This window comes from Oxyura jamaicensis, chromosome 5 (assembly GCF_011077185.1).
Source record: "Oxyura jamaicensis isolate SHBP4307 breed ruddy duck chromosome 5, BPBGC_Ojam_1.0, whole genome shotgun sequence".
Lineage (NCBI taxonomy): Eukaryota > Metazoa > Chordata > Aves > Anseriformes > Anatidae > Oxyura > Oxyura jamaicensis.
The window spans coordinates 55,303,530-55,326,002 of record NC_048897.1 but is presented as its reverse complement, the minus strand read 5'-3'; the positions used below and the strand labels follow the sequence as shown (position 1 = coordinate 55,326,002).

Sequence of the window (22,473 nt, the reverse complement as noted above, 5' to 3'; positions counted from 1 at the left end):
GTAGCAACGGGAATATTCTTCCATGTAAACTAATAGAGGAAGATTCCATTTCCTTCAGGAAAAAAGGAATGTGGCTGCTGGAAGGGGAAGAGATGGAAATGCAAATGAGGCTAATAGATCTATGTTAAGACAGATCTGAAAATGGGACAGAGGTATTTGAAATTGCAATCCTCAAATTCCCTGCTTACGCTCCTAGTCACTGTAGATCTCACTGCACGTTGTTTTGCAGTGTTACTTGCTAGTCATCTGAGGCACTCTTCTTTTGCCAGAGCAGCAGCATCCTCCGTCCTGATGGTAACGAGCAACCAAGCATCTGTCTCAGAGGAAGGGGTCTTTTGGGGGCTTTCATCAACCTATGTGTCCTAATTCGGTGGCAGCTTGCAGAATGCACTTACTGCAAACTTCCAGCATTAGCCGAGCACTGAAACGCTAAACAGCCATTGATCCCGACGTAATTAACGTCTTCTGAGGAAGAAACGGCACCCCAGATCTCAGTCTCCAGGAAATGCCTGTAATTGATAGGGCACGCTCGCTTTCCCCTTTCTCTGGCCATTCATTTGATCTTCAGTTCAAGTTTAGAAATCTGACGTTTCCGTGAGGGACTTGCTCGGAAGGCTTATAACTTCACGGTGAGAAGCTTCCTGACAGGTTAGACGAGAGGCTTCGAACAGCTGCAAGCCAAGCACAGAATTGAAACCTGTGTCTCTAATACCCTAATTGAATACTATAATTACCAGCCCTTGTGTGAAAGAGGAGGCATCTTTCTCGTCAGCCAACTTCTGAAAGATTTATTCCTCTGTTGTTATCACTATATACGGGTGAATCCTACTGCCCAGCAAGGCTATCGAGCAGCCGATGACCAAGAGATTTGAGGTACCTGTCATCCTGATGGTTCTTATTGACTAGTTTGGAGGCTCTCTGAATGGACTCCTGTGAGGGGTTAAGTAATTTTGTTATCAGTTTAGACATTCACCTGAGGCTCTTTTACTTTGGGTACCAGGGGCTTTAAAATCAAGCGTTGTATAGACAACTATTACATCGCACATCTTGCCTTGCGGGTACTTCCTGAGACTTTACATAGCTATTTGGAATCACAGAAGCAGAAGGTGGGGAAGAAAGAAAATGTAAAACACCACCTACGGTATCTTCCAGTCAATGCAGGGATGTTCTGCAGTGGTTAGTGCAGTCCTCTAAAATCTCATTTTAAAATGAGCTTCTTATCAGAAAAAGCAAAAGGTAAGAAAGACGGCAGCTCTTGTGTTTTCATTTGTTAGGAAAGCCTGCTGTTGGGGCGGGGGGTGGAGGGAAGGAGTTTTCTCCAACCATAACGGCTCCATCAAATGAGGTATTACCCCATTAATGATTGTTATGCCTAACAGTCATGAACAGCAACTTTATTCATCCCAGAAAGTACACAAAGCAAAGCAGCACTGCAGTCTCTAAGATACGAAGCTTTCTCTGTTAAATTTGCCATGGATGGTCGGATTCATCAGTTTGCATGCGTCTTTGACTGGTACATCATGCTGGATGCTTTAGGCAAACACATACTAATTAGTAGAACAAATAGAAAACCCTGAGGATGCCCGTGCTTAATGACATTGCCCATATTCTAAAAACGTCTCGACAACAAATTACTCATTTCATGGCTCTAGGCAGTGCAAGTTAATTTATCTGTATCAGTTGCTAAGTTGAAGCATTCCCTCTTAACAAGACACTGTATTGTACCTTTCCAGGAAACTTTCCAACACTTCAGCTTTTAAACAAAAAGGAACGAATCCAGAAGAAACAGGTCAGACCAATTCAGGGAGGGAAAAAAAACAACAGATATAGAATGTGTTGTAAGATGAAGAGTTAATAGGTGCTGATGAATTAGTTAACTGTTAGTTTGATACTACGTAAAAACAGAAAAGCTGCGGAGGTGACTTGAAATCCTTGGAGGAGCTGTGAGTTAGAGCCCAGAACTCTGGCTCCCAACAGAGGTAGATCATGCAGGAATGTGTGCAGTTCCTGCTGTGAATGCTTCAGTCAGGTAATTGCTTTTCAATCAATCTCAGCAAAAGAAATGAGAAGCCAAAGATTGAGAATGAAGCAAATTAGCAGGTGTCTTTTGCCAGTATGGTTTTAGTTGTCTTGTCATTTTCAGTTGCATATTGGTTTGGTTTTCTTACTTATCAGTTAACTGAGGAACCTGGCTAAAGTGGACCTAGTTCTCGTAACACGAATGAGCTGAATATAGCCGTCAAGTGATACCCAGGAGCCTGTGGCATTGCTGAACTTTAATTATCTAAATGAACGTGGGTCTTGGTTATGCAGGCTATTTAGTTGCATGCTTCCCAAACGAACTGAAAGCATCAGTAGCAGAAGCAGCTGATATTGTTGCTCTGAAGGTGATGGGTGAAGTTGCCCTTGTACTGGTGGGTTGGGCAGGAGGGGACAGCGAAGGGAAAGGATTGAGTGGGGGCAGACAACCTGGCAGATTACATGGGAAGGCCAGGATTGCTGTTTCTGTCTCATTCCAAGTGATGAGAGGAGCAGAAAAAGGAACTTGTGCTGGAAAGACCCTTTATCCTCCTTCCTCTTGTTGTTGAACCCTTCTCTCAGCGGTGGGGATCTCAGGTGTTGGCCTGGCTCTGCAAGGGGGCTGCCAGAAGCAATGTAGGTGGTACTAGGGCCACCCTGATGGGTGCCTAAGCACGTGTGTGCCTGCCGGTCAGGCTTGGCTGCTGTTGTTCAGTGCACTTACAGAAGTTTTGGCTGCCACTGCTTCACAAGCACGTGGATGGACACTGACAGTAATTCTGTATTTGCAGTGAAAACTAAAATCTCACCCAGCTCTAAACATTGGGCATGTTGCTTAGAGGCTATGCTGGTTTATATTCTTTATAAATATGTAACAGAAAGGCTTAGACTATAGAGGAGCTTGCAGTAGTAAACTCTTAAAGTAAAACATTCAGCATCCTCGCACAGACCTTGATGGAGAAATGCCTGTATTTGGACACAGCACTCAGCTGTTGCTAACCAACCTCCAAAGGTGAGTTTGGACCCCAAGTAATTACAGTTTGCTCCTCATAGGTGCAAGGAGGGCTTCAGGCTGCTCCCTCTTTCCCACGCCTCTTGGAAGTTGTGCCTCAGCGTGCTCAGGCTCATTGATCTGCTTCAGCCTCGTCTGAGAGAAAGCAGTGGGGGTTAGGCAGGGCCCTGTGCCCTCCTGTACATCTGGCAGCCTGAGGTGCATGCTCAGGTCCTCACCTCGGCCCTGCCTTTCAGCCTTTCCCCTCCGCTGGCCGTGCAGCAGCGGGAGGGAGAGAAGGGCAGCCCTTGGGCCTCGCAGCACGCCGGGGGGACCCCAGGGCTGAGTTTCCCCCTTCTCCCCGCTGCTGTGAACTTCTGGGGCTCCAGGCAAGCCGCTCTGCCTCCTGGCACTTGCGTGAAGCGGGAGTCGCGCTCCCCTCTTGCCCTGGGTGGATGGAGGGGCTTTCCCACGCTCGCGGGGGGAGCTGCTTCAGGGCTGCCGTGCGGGTGCGGCCGAGCTGTGCCGCGCTGTGTCGAGCCGAGCCGTGCCTGGGCGCCCCGGGGCTGCTCCCGGCGCTCCCCGCCGAGCCGGCGGCGCCCCTTCGGGCGGTGCCGTTCGCGATGTGCCCCGGCTCGGGGGAAGGCGACGGCCGGGGGCTGCGGCCGGGGCGGTCTCCGGGCCCTTTTCTCCCCCCGCTACCCGCGGTGCGCGCTGCCCGGCTGCGGCTGCAGCGACCCCGCGGGCGGGCACCACCCCGCCGCCAGCCCCGCGCCGGGATCTGGGCAGCATCAGGCTTCCCTCCTCCCCTCCCTCCCCGCCTCCCTTCCCCTCCCCTCTCCTCCGGCTCTGCCCTCCCCGCCTTCCCCTCCCTCTCCCCGCAGCCGCCGAGCCCGGTCCCTGCGCGCCCGCAGCCTCCTGCTGGGGGCCGCCGCCGGCTGGCGCTGCCCGAGCTGTGCCGAGCCGTGCCGTCCCGGGGGCAGAAGTTGTGCGGAGCGCCCAGGATGGGAGCCCGGCTGCAGCCCCTGGCCCTGCGGCTGCTGGCACTGACGGTCCCCTTGGTGGCGAAGGGGTTCTCGGACGAAACCCTGGAGAAAGCCGCGAAATCCGAGGGATACTGCAGCCGGATCCTGCGAGCCCAAGGCACCAGGAGGGAAGGGTACAATGAATTTAGCCTCAGGGTGGAGGGCGATCCAGAATTTTACAAGCCTGGGAACAGTTACCGGGGTAAGTTGGCCGTCCTTTCCTTCCGACAGCAGCAGTGCGGTCAGGACAAGCGTCCCCGAAACTGTACCGGGGCTCTCTGTACCCATCACCTCCCTACCCCTTCTGGAGCGCGTGTGACTGTGTGGGTTAAGGCAGGGTAATGTGCGCCCACGCATTACTTTATCGGGGATGCTTTCATGACAAGTGAGAGCGAGTTGGATTTCACGGTGTCACTTTACTCAACATGAACTCAGTATTAAGAGGATTTTCCTTTCTTTTATGAATTCTCTCTGCCGGCTCAGCTCAATGTTACAAGTTGACGTGATACAAAACGCACTCGCTCTTCCCTCTTTCACCTACTTCTGTAGGATTTCTTCCTACTCCTTTAAATGTAGCACAGCGAGTAGAAGCTTCAGCATCCAGCAGAGAGGAAACTCGGAGCTAGTTGGTCTTGCCCTGAAATATGAATGTTAATATAATGAGTTAGCATATGGACAAACAGTGATGCAGCGTGCTGCCAACTTCCCACATTTTGCACTTCTGTTTTCCCCCCCCCCCCCCCCTTTTTTTTTTCCTGGGGAAAAGAACAGATGGTTCAAACAGGAAAGAGGCAGAGAAGACGGTGCTAATGACCACTGTAAATAAGAGATGGAGGCATTCATTCTCTGCTGAGCATTTCACATAGAATCCTTGAAATTAACTTCCAAAGCACACTTCAGCATCTTTTTCTAATTAATAGATAAAAGCAGTTTTTGGTCACTTTTCCTGCCTCACTACACAATCCCTTTGAAAACAAACCTTAATGGAATACACTGTCAACTTTGTATTTTAAAAGTGCTTTGAAAAGAATTTGGAGGTTTGTTTTTTTTTTTTCTTTTTCTTTTTTTTTTTTAAATAAATATGTACTTTACCCAATCTCTTTTATAGGCAAAATGAATGGTTTCCTTGGGAAATCATCACTTTGGAAAACCAATTTTGAGAGTTTGTTCTAAGTATTTCTCCTGACCTTCCTTGGAGTCAGTGTAAAGAGTGACGTTTTCCCACTGCACGAACATAGGAGTCTTAGGACAGATGGGGAGAAAAAAGTCTACACATCATGTTCTCTTAAAGAATGGGAAAAAATACCTGCTGCATTGGTTAACCTGTTTTGAGGACCAGGCTGTAACTTTGTGGGATTTGTGATTAAGTTTTTTCTTAGTAACGGACATTTGAGGGTGGTGTGAGGAAATGTGCATTTCCCATCAGTCAGTTAACCGTTCCAGACGTTAGGATTAGTACCCGGAGACTGAAAGGTTCCATGTTGCATGTCTACCAAGCAGGGTAAAGATAAGCGTCAAGTTCCTCAACAGTGACAAATATGTGAATGTTCTTCAGAAGTTTGGGAATTTACTTCTGTGAAAGTATTACTGGCTATTTAGAGGCATGTGCCAAAGAAGTTTCTATTACATGGAAACATAGGGGCAAAGAAAGCCCCCAATGGATTAGAATTAATTTTGTGGACATATGAGATCTTGATGTTAGGAGCTCAATCGATAATCATATTAGCATATTGTAGTATCTTAGAAGTGAGAAAATTACAGCTAATAAAAATGGAAAACGTAGACCAAAACAAGTGGTTTTGATATTTAAGCTCATGTACCACCTGAATACTTTATCTGAATGGTCCTTTAAGGACACTTTATGAAGGGCTGGGAGAACATAAGTAAATGTTACCCTAATATATACATTATCCATGGCAATAGATAAAACTAGCAGCACTGCGGAATGCTTTAAGAGCTCATTTTTGAAGGAAATTCTGTGGTACAAGTGGAACTATGCTACTGTTTTATACAAAGGTTAGAAAATCTAACTAACAATTAAAAATGTGGGATTATAGCACATCTGTGGGGGTTTTAGCCGTAAATTGCTAGATGGACTACACTGCAGAGGATTTGCACAACCTCAGCTGAGTTGGAGCCAAATATGCCTGTTTCCATGGCCCCTGTCTCATTTAATTCAATCTGGATCCTTGGCACGTTTCCTAGTGGGCTCCTGGAATAAACTAGTATTTATGCAAGGTGGATAATGCAGGAACTCGCTCTACATACAAATCCCATACACCGCTAACCCGATGGTGTAGAGGCACCCAGCTACGTTTGTTACTGCGGATCGCTGCTCGACGTGCCTTCTGCCTCAGGCCTTGGAGCTGCGGTGACTGGAGGATGCGCTGCAGCACTCCACTGGTGGGGCAGTCAGAAGACCACAGTTCACAGCCACCCTCTGTCTTTGGGAAAACTTCCTCCAGTTACTCACCTTTAGATCAGCGGGGATCTGTTTGGGTGCATAGAAGTTGTGCTTTCCGTCTCACTGGAGTACGAATAGAGGAAAATGGCCCTGAGCACTGAATAATCTCTCTTTGAATGTGTATGCCTTTCCCCCGGCAGCAGTAAATAAATATAAAAAAGGACTTTTTCTCCCGTGTCTGACAATGAAGAAGAATGAGGAAGCAGGGCTGAGCAGCCATCCACCTTTCCTCCCTCAGGTGTAATGCAGGAGCAATGGCACTGGGCCTTGTGGTTCTCCCAAGGGAGGTGGCATGATAGGTTTCTGACATCTTATTTGGGGCTCTTGGTGCCATGGCCTTTCTCCGCCTGGTCCTTCAGCCTGCAATGTCATTTCCTCCCCTGTGGAGCAGACAGAGAAACGCATGTGGGGGTCTGGACTTCCACTGGTACCAGGCTTGTTTGTGGCCACATCACCCTGGGGCATGGTCCCCTCCTACCTGCTGCTCAGCTTGGGCCCGAGGTAGCTGCTCTCCCTTCCTCCAAGGGGAAGGCACAGACAGGCCTGAAGTTTAATTCAGTGTTACTGGGTAATTGTCCTTGAAACTAATCAGTCTCAGCTCTATTGATCTGTAGATTGTTAATTTTGCATGAACTTTCCAGGAAAAATAAGTTAGGTTTCAGCCTCTAAAAAATATACCTGAAACAGCCTGTAAGAAAGGTAGCATTTGATGTTAACATGCAGCATGTGGTTTCTGCCATGATATCCTGGAGCTCGTGTGCTGATGAGGAGGGCGAGGATGCAACTTGTGCAGTCCCCCTCTGCGCCGCTTAGGTAGCACCGTCCTTCTTCGTGCCCGTTTCCAGCAGTCTGCACTCCCACGTCTGCCAAGGCCAAGCTGAGCTGTGGCCACGCACTCCCTTTGTGTCCAGTTTGGGACTTCTCTTCCAAGGAGTGCTGGATCTTTTGCTCTCAATTTGTTTCTTCTGCCCAATGCACAAGTGCTCTTGCCTGCAATTTACAGTTCCGTAAATACCTCAGCACTTGTCCTGTGTCACCAGTTCCTGATAGAAGCAGATATAAAAGCGGAGCTGTCGGTACTTGCGCAGAGCGGATGCAGGATGTGCAGCAGCATAGGCTGGAGCCAGGCAACCTCCCTGCCCCGGAGCAAAGGAGCTGCCGCTTTGATCCCCCCTTCAGCTGGGGACCCCAAGGCAGCAGGAGGGCCGGGGAGGGTTGTGGTGAGAGCCCCCTTGCAAGGCGCTTAGAGGTTTGCCAGAGGGGATGGAAACAGACGAAAGAACCTGTCGGTATGTAATTGTCCTTTGAAAGGAAGATCCTGAGCTTCGAGCTTTGCGCTGAGACTGAACTGCTGTGTCCGGGAAGCACGGGGTGCTGTGGCAGGAGCACTCGGCCCCTCTTTGCAATGCCACCAGCGTCGGTGCCCCGGGCGTGCAACAGCTGGGAGTCAGGCTTGGGAATTCTCCTTTTTTTTTTTTTTTTTTTTTTTTCTTTTGCCCTGAGGGCTTTTGTAGCATTTCAGATGTCCTCAGTTTCATAGGTAGGGGTTTGGAAACTGGGTCGATCCATAAATGTGAGGAGGAGGATGAAAACCGTTGAGTCAATTCACAGCTGGAATCCCTGTTTCCTTGCGTAAGCATTTAAATATTTCTGGTGTAACTTTTTGCTCGTAGTGATTCAGACTTTTGAATTACAAATAATATATGGAAAAAGTTATTGCATGTAAAATGCTTTTATGGCAATTAGTTTCCAAGAACCAGTGTTCAGAAGAGTGCAATGGGTTCATCCTCACTGAGTTCAGCAGTGAAGATCTCAGTTACTGTAACTGAAGGGCTGGCCATGAATTTTCATTTAGATGAGGTTGCAAATGTTTGCAAAATTGGACTAGCAATGCTAATTATTGGGCGGATAATGAATTAATAAGTTAGAGCAACACTTAGAAACATAGTCAGAAATCTTAGTTGCTCTTAGGCAGCCACTTGGTTCCCATACATAAAGTGTGAAAATTTCTTCCTGCCCAGAAATGATGAGGTTTAAGTTCATACCAAGGTTCTGCGGAACAAATAGAAAAGGATGCTGGAAATCATGGGAGATGAGGGGCTTGCCCTTATGCCCATCAGTACTTTGTATTTGTATAGGTGTTTATAAAAAAACAATGACTCACTTTGGTGTAAACACGGCACTTTCAGTTTTTAACCTTTTGTGTACTTGTCCAGTCCTCTATTTTCACGAGTGGGCACGAGTTACTTGCATTTGTACAAACACCGTTGGTTTTAGACCCAAATACTGCTGCATAACACTAGAAACCTTCAAACATCCTATTATATATTTCCTGTTACTGAATTTCTAGATCAAAAAGGGCTCTGCGTATTCCAAGTGAACTCTAAACATATTCTGAAATGAGTATCTTTTAAGGGCTGTCTGTCATGGTTAGTAAAGTGTTGCAGCTCCTCGCGTCCTGTTTGTGCGAGAGGCAGTCCCTCGTGAATACCCAGCGAGAAAGCAGCGATTGCAATAGGCAGTTGCAGTTTGCTCATGAAAACTCTGGGTGGTCTTCAGCTCCTATTGTGCCAGTCAGGGTTTGAGAGCGTGACAATAGTGCAGTACAAGCAACACTGCCTGCATCGCGGCTGAAGTAAAAGCTACTTATGAGGATTTGTAGTCTGGTGTTGTTTTTTGTTCTGACCATTTTCCTTTAATTCAAACAGTTTTTTTTCCATAAAATTTATCTGTTTCAGACTGAGATTTCTATAAAGTGTCGAAAAAGGTCGAGTAATGTTTAAATACCCCCAAAAGTTTTGCCTCAAAGCTCTGCTCTGTTTCATCTTGCTTTATAGCATTCAGAAGAGCTGTAGCTGACACTCGCGTGATGCTTAGGTACTGGCGGTGGCAAACAGTAAGATCATACAAAGGTGTCTTGCACCACCAGAACGTGAGGGATGCAGTCCTGATGCCGAGCATTGTAAAATCAGAACAGGCAGGGTTACGCTATTTCTTCTTTGCTAGCAGCTCCAGTCAACAACACCTTCGTGGTCAGGATTGGAGTGCGAAGACAGGTGTTGTGCTGATGTGTAGGATGCCGTGGCAGTACAACCACAGATGTCGGTTTTACCCAGGAGTTTAACTTTGTGTCCTGTTCTGCCCTGAGGAAGGAAGAAGCAGGACAAAGAAAGATAAAAAAGGTGAAGGGTAGTTTTAAAGCTAGCACCTCTGTCTAGTTAAGCTGGGTACGTAGTATGGTCACATTCCTGTAGAGTCAAAGAAACTTTGTGTACTAATGCCTAGATCCTTGTCTGTGCTCAAAGCAGGACAAAAGCTGAAGCCAAACGTTTCAGGAGGTATTTCTTCACATAAAAACAAAACAGTAACAAAAAGCATCATCATCATCAACAACAAAAAAACACAACACAACCTCCTGTAGAGCTGAACAGATGAGCAATATGTGTGGGAAAAAAAGAGGGCATGAAAAAATAGCTGAGAGATGTCACATCAGTACTCTGCCAGTCCTTTTCAGTTTTATGTGGAAACTTGGACTGAAGATTTTTGTGTTCTGGCTGGCTCTGCTCCATGCCATTAGTGCTCTAGCTTTTGTTAATACCAATTTAAAACACACACATTTCACGTTGAACTGAGGAATTATATGCACGTGCCTGCCTTCGCAAATAATAGTATGTTTTCTTTGTTTCTTATATTTCAGTGACACTTTCTGCTGCCACTCCTGCATACTTTCGAGGATTCACGTTGATTGCTCTCAAGGAAGGAAAAGAAGGTGACAAAGAAGAAGACCATGCAGGAACTTTTCAGGTGAGAGATCCCCTGACCCATACTGCTAGGAGTCTTTCTTAGTGTATGCTGGGCTCAAAGGGAGCTATTATTTGTACAAGAGAATGCAGAATATGCTTAAGTAAGCACAAATATTGGTGGGTGCCGACATGAGAACAGAATAACGTATTTTATATTCTATGCAATCTCTTCAAGAGGCCAAGGCTTTTGTACCTTGACTTCAACTCGATTTCCTAGACTTTTCAAGTTAAGCATGTGCATTAAATATTTGAACTAGAGCCTGAATTTGTTATCCAAAGCAAACATGAAATGTATTTTATTTGTTTTGCTTTTTGTATTGCTTTGCCTAGATATTTCTCTTCTTTCAGATGTAGATTACCCTTCTGAGAAGTGTGCTTGCCACAGCTGTAATGATTGTTTTATCAGTCATAAATTAGGTTCTGCTGTTTTATGATGCTTAGTAGTACTTTACTTAACGAACACATTCAGTGGGATGAAATGTTGTTTATCATTATCAAATGATTGGAATCCAGAGCAGTGATTCACAAAATAGTATTTCCATCTATTTCAAGATCACATTGCATGAAAAAAAATCTGGAAATTGAGAATACACATCACATTTATGAAAACGGCTAGAAGTTGTGTAGATTTGTTGTTGCCCAAGATTCACAGATGAGGTATTGTTTGCTGTTTGACTTTGCAAATTTAGGAGTGTTGAATATGGCACTGCTTATAGCTTACAGAATGGTTAATAATACTGACAGTAATTTCAATGATGATTTATAGATAAAATACGTTGTTTGCCACTAAGAAGTATATCTGTTTTCAAGAGAAATACTCAAAGGTTTTATTTTGGTGAGCTACAGGGGGCAGAAATCAGCATAATGCTAGCATCTCTTCCTAAAGGTCTTCTGTGTCTTGTTTATAGCAAATATGATGTGCAAACTCAATACGTATTTGAGTACTTGTTTTCCTATCTAGTTTGTCTAGAGGCCTCTTTCTAGTTTTCATACACTTTCTAAGAAAGCCTGGAATAAATGATAATGTATTTAATATTGGAATAATTCTACATTCCTTAAAATTAAATGTTTTCTTAATACTATTTGAGAGAAATCTGTTTAATATGAACATTTTTTTTCCTTTTTTTAAAGTAAACAAGCATTAAAGCCTCAGCTGATGCTAAGAAGTAGAAATGGTGTGCTTCATCCATTTTAAAAAGAAACTTGTCACCAATAATTTCTCTGTTTCAGTTGTTAATGTCTCTGTAGCATGGCTAATGGGAAAGACTTGGCCGGAGTTTTTCCTTTATGGCCAGATGTATGTCTAACTCATAATAGAGTGAGAAACTCACTAAGCTTTTCTGAAACACAGAGGAATTTTCAAGTCAGCAGAGAGTGGGAGGCAAATGGAAATTCTAAATAGATCAAAACATAAAAAGCCTAATGGATCTCAGTGGAGGAAAGGTTGTTTAATTAGCTTTATTATAAGGATTGCAATCTGAAATCGGTGTTCTAATTGGCAGCGGAGAGTTTCAAATTTTATGTGCAACTAAATTTGTATTTCTGTGGGGCAAGCAGTACTCACTGTACTTGTCCAACGTTAGCACAATTAACTGAAGCTCATTTAGATGGTGCCTGCCAGTCTTGCCTGTGTTCAGGATGGTTAAAGAATTTTGTTGAAATATCCAATGAATGCTTACAGTGATAACTACTGATGTCTCTTGTATCATGCTTGGGTGCTCGTAACTGGAAGAGGAGGAGGGAAGTTTAGTGCAGAAGTTAGCACTGTTTGCTTTGTAACATGAAGATCCTAATGGTGTCTAAACAGTTTTGCAGAATACGATGTGTAGCATCACTTGCATGCCGTTTGCAGTTACGTATTTCCAGTGCTCAGATGGAGAACGTATTATTCAAAGAATTAGCTAGTGGAACAGAACTTGGTGAAAATTGCTAAATAGTGGCAAAAGTCTGGATGCAAGTTCCGGGCTACTGGAATAAAGCTCTGCCTCCACAAGGAAACATATTTACTATTCAAATAATAATCACAGCAAAGCAAGGAACATAAAATGCACCGCATGAAGCAAAGTGCTTCATTTATATTAGCAAGACTTTGTAGCGTAGCCAGGATTGGAGGAACCCGAGGCTGACAAATGTAAGACGTTATTTTCCTTCCCTCCCCTCAGAGAACACAATCCACCGGATTTTCCAGCCTGTGAATGCTACTTTCAAGTCACAAAACATGGGTTGCCCAGACATTCTCAGGCAAAACCTGCGCTGGCACTGTACTCAGGTGAAGGTGCCACGGGGCCGTGCCTTCCGGTTTGCACAGAGCTATTGAGCGTCGAACTGACTGTTGTGTGTAATGCTTCAAAATAACCTAGAAGAGCATGTGCTAGAGTAGCAGGGTGGTAAATAAGCACTGCCTTCTCAGCAACTGATACAGCCGTGGTATGCTCAGGTTGGAAAAACGTGGTGTTTGGGGTCACGGCCGTGCTGCAGCAGGTTTTGCTGTGAGCCCCCTTGGACGGGATGAACATGTAGTGACCGGCTGCTGTGAGTTTGCCCGGCAGGGGCTTTGCTCTGCCTTTTACAACCTCCTCATGGCTCATTGACTGCTGTTTGACTGCAAGTCAGCAGGTATGGTCAGTCTTCATTAATCATTAAGCTGCAGGGTCTTGATCCTATAAATAGCACAGCTGTTAAAATTATTGGTTGAACAGGTATTTTCTCCTGTACTTTTTTTGGTTACCTTTGTACTTATCACAGAGTAGAGACCTTTACAGAAGTGTAGTTTTGGACTCCACCGTTCTAAATCTGTTTTTCACTGAGAAAACTGAGATTTTTAGGTCTGTTTTTATTATTTATTAATGAGGCCAAACTTCTTTTTCTTTGTCCTCGTAGCACACCCAGGGCACAATTTGGGTTAAAAAAAAAAAAAAAGTCACATTGTTTCTCACAAACATACATTAAATAGCTAAATTAAATAATACGGCTTTTACTTATGCTAGTCATAATTGTACAAGTCGGGGGTGCCGTGCAGCACTCTGAAAGCTTTGACTATCGTGTCCCATCGGTCTCTTTACACAAACCTTCCCAACTGTTGTCACGCAGAATGCTGATCCGTCTGTTTCGTAATGTTTAGCAACAGTCTGCAAATTGTTTGAAGGCAATTTAAAAGCAAATTATACTCGGGGGCACCAATCAAGAACTGATAGACTATAGAGCAGTGTCTATACAGGCCATTTTAATCAGCGTGGGTATGCAATGTAATAGATTTAGTTTAGTAAATAATGTATAATAATAGAAATTTATTGCTCAACCTCGTCTGATTCGTCTTCATCTCTGAGGAAGAATATGTATTCCAAGGAAAGTCTTGGGGGATGTGATGTTTTCTGAATCGTTTCTTAAGAAGTGTTCAACGGCAACAAGCCATTCATATTCTCTCCAAGTGGCGGGTTCAAACCCTTCACCATATTGTGTTTTATGGAAATTTCAAGGAAAACTTGTGCAATGTTGTGTGCAAATGTGACATGCTTTTCTGATGTATGGTGATAAACTTACTCAGAGGCTCAAAATAAGACATTTCTGTCTTGTTTTAGCATAATCAGCCATTAGACTCATGTGATGTCCACTGTTCTTGTGATACTTTACTTTTGAATGTAGTAGTGTTCATGACAGTAGTGTTCTGAAACTATCTCTTTGCTCTGCTGATAAGAAAATAAGTGGGTTTCACTTTCTGTGCTCTAGAATTGAATGTAAGAACATACCAAGAACCAACGTAAGAACACACATAGGCACAACAGGAGCAAGAGTGAAGGTTTCATTAGAAACAGGACATATATAAAAGCTGGGGGGGGTGTGCTAATGCAGAAAATATGTAAGGAAACTTGGAGCAGTAGTAGATAAGTAAGGCAAACGGTCCTTTATCCGAAGTCTTCTTTCTCTAGGTTTACCCTGAACTGCCCCAAACATTTGTCTTTGTTCCTTTGTTTGCTGAATGGTGATCATTTCTTTTGATGCTGTTTAGCTGACTGAAGTGCTTACCAAAGCTTTTAGATTAAAAGGTATTTTTGCAAGCTCTTAGAAAAGCAGATCCTCAGTTGCTGTGTTCCAGCGTTTTATAGGAATCTTGTGTCTTTTTAAGCAGGCAATATTGCGTTTTGAAAGAAGTGGTGTAAAAAGGCTTCTAGCTATGTGTCATGATTTACTAGTTCATGTATTTATATTCAAAGTTAGTTTGTATTAAAAAAAAAATGCTTATAAAGCTCTTTATTATTAAAATTAAGCAACACTTGCCATCTTGATGTTGCACTTAACTCTATGTTTTTTTAACCTTATATTCCACGTTGAGCATATCAGGCGACGAGTAAATGGCTTATTCTGAGATGTAAGAAATGATGTTGCTTTGCTCAAAACTCTGCTAGTTGTTTCACTTTCCCAGCGTTGTATCGCTGGAACAGAGTCAGTCATTCTACTGCTCATAAGCATATGGAAGTCATGAATTTTTACTCTGATTTGATGTGAAATGTTCAATCATCCGGTGGTTTGCAAATCATGTGGGATTAATTTCCAGTTCATACTAAAACCATAATGTTTAAGTTTCTTGGTAAAGGTTCCTCACACCAGCGAATGACAATGTATTGTCCCTGTCTAATTAAAATTTCAAACTTTAGGAATTGTTCAGGATTTTCATGAAGGAGGGTTCAGACACTGGGATGTGTAATCCTGGAGTGGCAGGTGAGGTGGTGAGGTTGGGGGGGTAAGAAAAGGATGGACACTATTTCCTTGTGCCTTTAAACCTAGTCATTATGTGGCCACCACGTGTATAACTAGTTTACGTTTATCAGAAAGAAAAGAACTTTGGCTTCAAAGAGAGACAGATGCTGTAACACCTCCGTCAAAAGGGTGGGGGTTGGGGGTGCAGTTGCATCTAAGCCTGTAAATGAAAATTCTCTTCCTGAAGTTTTGATCAGCAGTTCTGCCATCAGCAGAAGATAAATCAATGTGAAACAGCTGTACGCAGTCATTATATTCATGATCCAATGCTATTACAGGAATATGTTAAAGATGAAAGAATCAGAATGGGCCAGGTATTTGATTTGGAGCCTGAGAAGGGAGAGATGAATTTTGAAAAATGAAATGTTATATTTATGTCTCCCGGTCTTCAATTTGCCACAGTATTCCTGAATTTCTGCTAAAATCCAATCTTTCCTTGCAGTTACTGCACAAGAATCATTGTGCACATTATTCTAGACAATAAATAAATAAATAAATGTAAAATAAGCCTTAGCTCCTGTTTTGTGTAGGATGGAATTGGTTGTCCTTGGTGGAAACTTTCACACATTTTCTAGAGCTCCCTGACTCTCCTATCATGATACTTTTTTTTAAGCTTATATTTAATCCTTGAGTATCTGCCACAGCAAGTTCTAGTGATTAGAAAATGTGAATGAACGCTTTGAATGAGATTACATATAAAAATCACTGGTACACTGGAAGAACTGTAACCTGAACCACTTACTGGCAAGGTTTTGGTTAAAAATCATTGTGTCTTGCTTCAGACGATAAAAGAATTATCATATAAAAGAAGAGTGATGAGCATCAGGAACTTGCAGAAGAACAGCTCTGTGATAGTAATTATTTATTTACAAATATTTTATTAGTTGATATTTCAAGTTGCGCTTTCAAAAAAACCCACAGCTACCTGCTCCCCTGGGGCGGGGAGAGGGGAACAAAAAATAAACAGCAAAACAGAAAACATGCCTCTTGAGATACACCAGCTAAAACTTCAGGATCCAAGGCTTCTCAGAGTCAGGTTATCTCAAGTGTAACTTTGACCCTGCCTTGCAGTCTGCCAGTGTATTCTGTTTACCTCTGCAGTGCCAGACTATGTCATGGTAAGGTATTAGAGCTGCCTACTTCAATCTCCCATGAAAAAGAGTATCTACTAGATTTTTCTCTTCCTTGGATTAGCAAGACTTTCTGGTCCTAGGAGGCTCCTGCAGAGACTCGTTAGATAATTGTTTCCTGGAATTTGGCACTGGTGCTTAACAAATCAACTCCCGCCCATGTGGGAGGATGTGAAGAGAGGAAATGACCCTGGGAGCACTGTCCTTTTCAGCCTTGGAGACTCCAGACTGCTTGTCACATGCATCAGTGCTGGGAGTCCCCTTCTTGGCTTCTTGGGACCCTTTAGTGCTTTACAGGAGTCCTCTGCACAGATCCCGCTTCCAGACCCACCGCCGGTTTTGTATTTGCAACTATTTATTTCAGAGCCAAAGTCCAGTTCTGGGTGTGCAGATCCCACTAACTCTCTTCTGTCCATAAGTAGAAGCTGTATGTTCTTCCCCCTCAGGCAGTGCAGAAGAGGACACATCCATCTCAGTGACTCTAAAGGAACGTGTTTTAAATATTCTTTTCCTCCAGCCCAGGTAACCTACCTAATGCATTGTTACTCCAGCATCAGATAGATGAGTCACCATCTGAAGAAAGACAGACAGAAATTTTAGCAAAGACATTTAATCCAGTGGCAACAGCCAGATGCTTTGCAGTTAGCAGAGGATAAACAGACTATAACTCTGTGTGTTTGGGCTCTGGTTTCATTGAAACTTCTGTTCAGCGTCTTTTTCTTTACTGCTAATGTTGCCATCAGGCTTTCCTTCCTAGATTTCCCTTTTTGTCTCCTCATTATTTACCAGCTTCATCTAAGGCTCTCCACAGTTATTTTGATTCTTTGTGGCTCTGCTGAGCTAGATCACCACTGTTATCTCCTTAGCTCTTATTATTTTTCTTTAATGCTCCATGACTTACCTCTTTTCTAGTTATTTGCCGTTCTGCAGCATCAGAAAACCTTCAGTGTGTCAGTTCCAATCAAGAAGACCTTAGAGCAAGTGTCTGTTTTTTGCACTTTCACTTTGCATCAGGTTACAGAGCTTTTATCAGCTATTCCCTAGTGATCTGGACTTCTTCGGCTATTACTGCCTGTAATCCCAGTTATGATAAGTTATGGATCTGGACAGTCATGCTTCCCACAGAATGATACAGGGCTTTTAAAAGGAACGGATGTTCTGGGGAAACGTGCTCATTTTGACGCTTCTCTCCAGATGAGTACTGCCAGACTACAACGAGTGGACTGCAGAAGTACAACATTATAGAAGTACCCCAAAGCCTTCTCTCATCTTGTGCTTTCTTTTCCCTTCAAGTGTTTTGGGTGGAGAAGGTAGGAGTGGTGGAGCGTGGAGGTGATGGTAGAGACTGAGGCTCAGCTTGACAGTTTCTCCAGGCTATATGGACTTTTCCACTCTTTTAAGAAAATCCTGCCTTCAGTCCTCTAGAGTTTTGAGGAAGGAACACCTGCACCAGTAGGAGGTCTCCCAGTTAAATTTAAATGGTGCTTTGTTTGCTTCCGTTAATTAACGGTCTTGAGTGCCGTCAGAGAGTTTCTGGTGGTTTAGGATTGGAAATAGCTCTTATAAATTTAGGAATTTGTCTGTCTCACTGATTCATGAATGGCTGTTACAGAGAAAATCTTTTAGCTATGCTTCAGACCATATTAGAGATCTTCTGTTCTCCGGGCTTCCTAGTCACGAGGCAAGCCAGCTCTCATCACAACTCATAGCTGAATTCATTGCTACCAGACGGAATCTACTGTTTGCTATGCCATTTGTCTTGAGATTGCTTTCTGAATTCAGAAGGCAATTTTGCATTACCACAGCGACCATGTATTTAGCTTTCATTATTCCACACTGCTTGTGTGCCCTTAGACCTAGATTGCGGTCTACCCTGACAGTCATGCTCCTTTGCAACTGTTCCCTTTCTGATGACGGTAGGAAAATCTTGTGTTTGCAAAGGGATACTGTTTCAACTTCCATTGCTGTCCTGAATAGTTGTAATTGATTATTCTCTCTGCTGTGATAGTTCTTTCTCATGACCTAACACCCCAGGACCATTAGTCATCTGATCGGTGTATTTACTCTACATCAGAGTGGTGTATGCAGACTGTCCTGAATTCCTCTCCGTGTACCACAGGACATAAAAACCAGGTAATGATGAACAATATTGCTGTTTTGTCTTACAGTGATGGTGATGCAAGATTTGTTCAGGGAAATTAACATACTTTTATTCTGGTGCATTCAACATGTTTGCTTTTCAGTACTTTACCCTAATACACATTTATAATTGCTTTTAGTCTTTTCACTTCAGGCAGTCATGAATGGAAATCCACAATGATGACCTCAGAATAGGCAAAGACATGTAAAACTGAAAAATCTACCTTTTCATTTTAAACACATCAGATGTTTTGCTTCAATGACAGTCTTTACTAGAGATTTTGCAGACATATTTATGATTAAGATACTTGGTTTTCTTTTGTTTCTTTTCCTTAAAAGCTTTAAGATAAGGCCAGAATGTAGCTTTAAGACATCTCCTTTCCCTGACCAGATTGAGACTATTTGGGGTCCAAGACCAAAAAACATTGTTTTTTCTCCCAGATCTACTCTTGCAGGACTCCAGGAGTTTGTCTCTTTCCAGCATAGTGCTGGATTGCTTCAGTGTAATGTAGCCTTGTTCCTCCCTGGTATGTAAAGTCTGGGATTTTAAGGATATCCCTAATTGAAAATACTGATAAAGAAGAGCCTCTTTGGACAAATGGACCGAGTTCTCTCATCAGGATTTATCTTGGTCTGTCACCCCACATTCTGTTTTCCCTCCAGTTGTTTGTCATCCCCTTAAGCTCTGCTGATGATCACCTAAAAGATAGTTCTTTCTATTAATGTTAAGTCCTGTAATAGAGGTTCTCAGTGTTCATCTAGGACCTAACTATAATTTTGGAAAGGTTTCCTGAGGCACTGCCCTGTGAGCCATCCCGCTGGTGACATTTGTTCAGTCCTGTCTGTTCTCCAGTGCCCTTTCTATTTCCCACTTGCACTGATCCCTGTGTGCCCCCTGCATCTCGTTCTGCGTGGATTACCTTCCTGCTGTCATCACTGCTCTAAGAGTCATGCTTTTATTGCTGACTTCCCATGTGCTAAATTGCTCTCTGACAGAATTGCCCTGATCCCATGCAAGACTCTCATCTTACTCAGCAGACAAAGCTAGGAGATCTGGCTTTTTTTCTAGGCAGGAGATAAGGTGATCTCTGCCTCCCCTGGTCCTTGACTTGCTCCTTTAGTTTTGAGCCATTTCTTAAAAATAGGGAGAGTTCTTCTGTGTTGGCAGAACTGGCTTCTCCTCCCTTCAACCTCTTAGGTTTTTTCTTTGTTTTTTTTTTTTTTTTATGGCTGTACAAGAGAAAGATCAGGGAAGAGGCATTTTTAGGTACGGTTTCACTACTGAGACCAGTTCTGAGTTGGGTGGTTTCTAGCTTCAGGACAGCTACATAGAGGAGAGATGTGCAGGACCTTGACTTACTAAGCAACCACTGCAAAATCAAGGATATGTCTAGAAATGATGCGCCGCTTGCCATTATAGCTGCGCCCAAAGTGATTCCTGGCTTCTCCCCCAAATAGTTGTGCTTCTGGAGGGAGCTGTTGCTGGGAGTCACCCCCAACGTAAATATACCTACCAGCAGTCACTGAAAGGGGACAGAAGAGTTACTTGTAAGTAATTACGTTCCCCATAACTGGGTAGCATTTTATTTTCTCACTCTTTATCTTCAGCTACCCCCAACCCTCCCCATTTGCAGTTACTGAAACTGAAAATGGCACGTTCCACTTGTCTTTTCTGACTGCTCCGTAAGGGGCAGGATGTGAATGTACACTACAGGTACAGCACAAGCAGAGTTTTCTGACCTAGGTACTTTTGATTTCAGTTTGTGTAGACAAGTGAATACCTACAGGGGCCAGACATTTCAGGAAGCCATTATTGCTGGTAACCCACTGGACTTGCTGTACACATTTTTATTTATTTATTTATTTTTTGCCAAATAAATATTTGCTGGACAATATTTTGTATTTTGTCTGTGTAGTTACTTTTGATTATTAAAACAGCATTAAAAATAATTTTCATATGGAAATAAATCAAGAGTAGCAAGAAATTCCTGATCTGGTTTCATAAAAGCCAGTTTGGCTCTTGAGGACACTTTTCATAGCGCTCACTAATTAGAAAGGGAAATTCCCTGCTGGTATAGAGCTACCATTTTGTTCCCCATTCCCTGCATTGTCACTGTGGGTAGGATTATTATGCAATCTCTGGCAAGCTCATCCTAGCAGACTGCTTACTAATTTGTAGGCTGTAGGTATAAATTGAAAAGCCTTCATCCTGCTTCTGTTTACTTCACAGATTGAACTGGGCTCCAGTTATTCTCATCTGTGTGAATTGAGGCACTGTGGTTGCTCTTGCCTCTTTTTTTTGTCCTTGTGGGTGGGCATAGCTCTTTTAGACCCGCATTTCTTTTCAAAAGAAACATTTAAAAGAATGGGTACATAAGAAGCAGTTTTAGTACTTACTGTTCTATAACTTTAAAGATTATATATATATATATCTCGCCACAGTCACTAGCATAGTACAGGTTCCTTAGGGCATTGCCAGTGTTTGTTCATGATTTGTCAGGCACACATCAGGGTTTTGTTTGTTCTCTTGGAACTTATTTAATCTTCCCGCGGGCCCCCCCCCCCCGTTGCATGAGTAAAGCTGACTTGCTTGTACAGCAGGCTTAATAATACCTGATGTGGCTTGGTTTAAGCCTGTTTGTCTCAAACCTATTTTAGCTAACCTACTGGTAATTTAAAGAGGAGAAAACAGAGGGGGAGAGAGGGTACATAAAGTAGCGAACAAATACTGAAATTGGATAAATACTTTATACTGTGACCTGTTTAGAGCAATAGATCACTTTCTTATGAAAATTAGCTACCTATTTTATATTATTAATAGAAGAATGCTTTCAGGAAGCTTCAGGGAGGTATTTTGAACGGTTGCTAAGGCAGCAGATTGCCTCTTATAGGTAGTCCTTTTGCTTTGGCCTCTCTGTACATGATATATGGGAACCCTAGATGTAGGAATAGAGCCAGAATCTGAAGTTAGTAAATTACCCCACACGCTTATCCTACCTGTTAAGAAAGTCTGCCCACACAGTGTGAGAAATCCTAGTATTATTAAGATAATCGTAAAAGGTTTTTGAATCATAAATGTTTGTTTGTTGTACGCATAGGACCAGCGTATTTTTTTTTTGGGCTATACAAAATTTCTTGGCTTCCTATGAGATTCCTTCAGTAACCTAGTTTTCTCATCCTCAAAGGTTATCCAAAGTACAAACATGAATTAGAATTTGGTTATGATATATTTAGACAGTGGGATTATGTAATAGCCTCACTTTCAAATCTTGTGTGTTCCAAACAGCAATTTGGAACATTTTTCTTAGAGGTTGTGTAGGACTTTTGTGAAGGATGAAAAATACCTATAAACTATCTCCTCAAAATTGTGTGTGTATCTACCTGGTTTTTTCTTTTAGCTCATTTTATGCTCACTTATCAGCTCATCTGATTGCACTAGTTGCAAAATGTATGAAACCAAGATAACAAACAGCCAGCTCTGTATGTGGTGCAGATGTTATGCAACTGCCAGCTTCCACAGAAAGAACATTGCACATCGCCACATGTTCTTAGGTTTCTAACCCCATTCGCCTCTTGTTGCCAATATGAAAGAGATTTGACATTTTTTTGGAGAATAACAAACCTGATATAAGCATTGTGAAAGCTGTTTCTGGAGCACCAACAGTTCTGTTCATATTTTTACATCCATGCGCATCAGGTACAAAAAACTGTTTATGCTTGAGGCAAATAAGCCAGAATGATGTAGATGTGGGAAGGACCAGTGCAAGGATAAAAATATGGAAAACATACAAAGCCAGGGTAAAATGCTGAAGTCACTGCTGTTAAGGTGCTTGACTGTTGATGAAACCGTTTATGAATTTAGAGAAATCATTACTATGTTTTTATTCTGATTAAATTTACTGAATCTGGTCCTAAAAATTTCATGTTGTCAGTGCTACCAGATTTGTGTGGACCTTTATGGATGTAATATAGCTTTCAAATGTGCTTTGGTATTGCCTTTCTGCTGAAGATCTTGAAGTTTTTGTGTAAATTACATTCCATAAAAATGTTTATAGAACGTGGAGTTACCAAAACCAGTTTACAGAAAAATAAACTGTCAAGCAACTTAATCAAGATCACAAATCACACTTTAGCTGTGATTAAACTT

General features: G+C 42.9%; 1 protein-coding gene across 2 annotated transcripts in view; it reads left to right on the top strand.

The window, feature by feature from the left end:
- The window catches only part of SPON1 (spondin 1), a 223,804-nt gene that overhangs the window by 35,739 nt on the left and 165,592 nt on the right, over positions 1–22,473 (top strand). Inside the window, exons 1-2 of one of the 2 annotated variants that reach the window (XM_035328571.1) lie at positions 3,863–4,237; positions 10,197–10,303. In XM_035328571.1, coding sequence (XP_035184462.1) covers positions 4,015–4,237; positions 10,197–10,303 — 330 coding nt within the window. In that variant the 5' untranslated portion in view covers positions 3,863–4,014. Of the gene's footprint in view, positions 1–3,862; positions 4,238–10,196; positions 10,304–22,473 lie in introns of those variants that run through there. The other variant, XM_035328572.1, reaches the window with a different exon arrangement.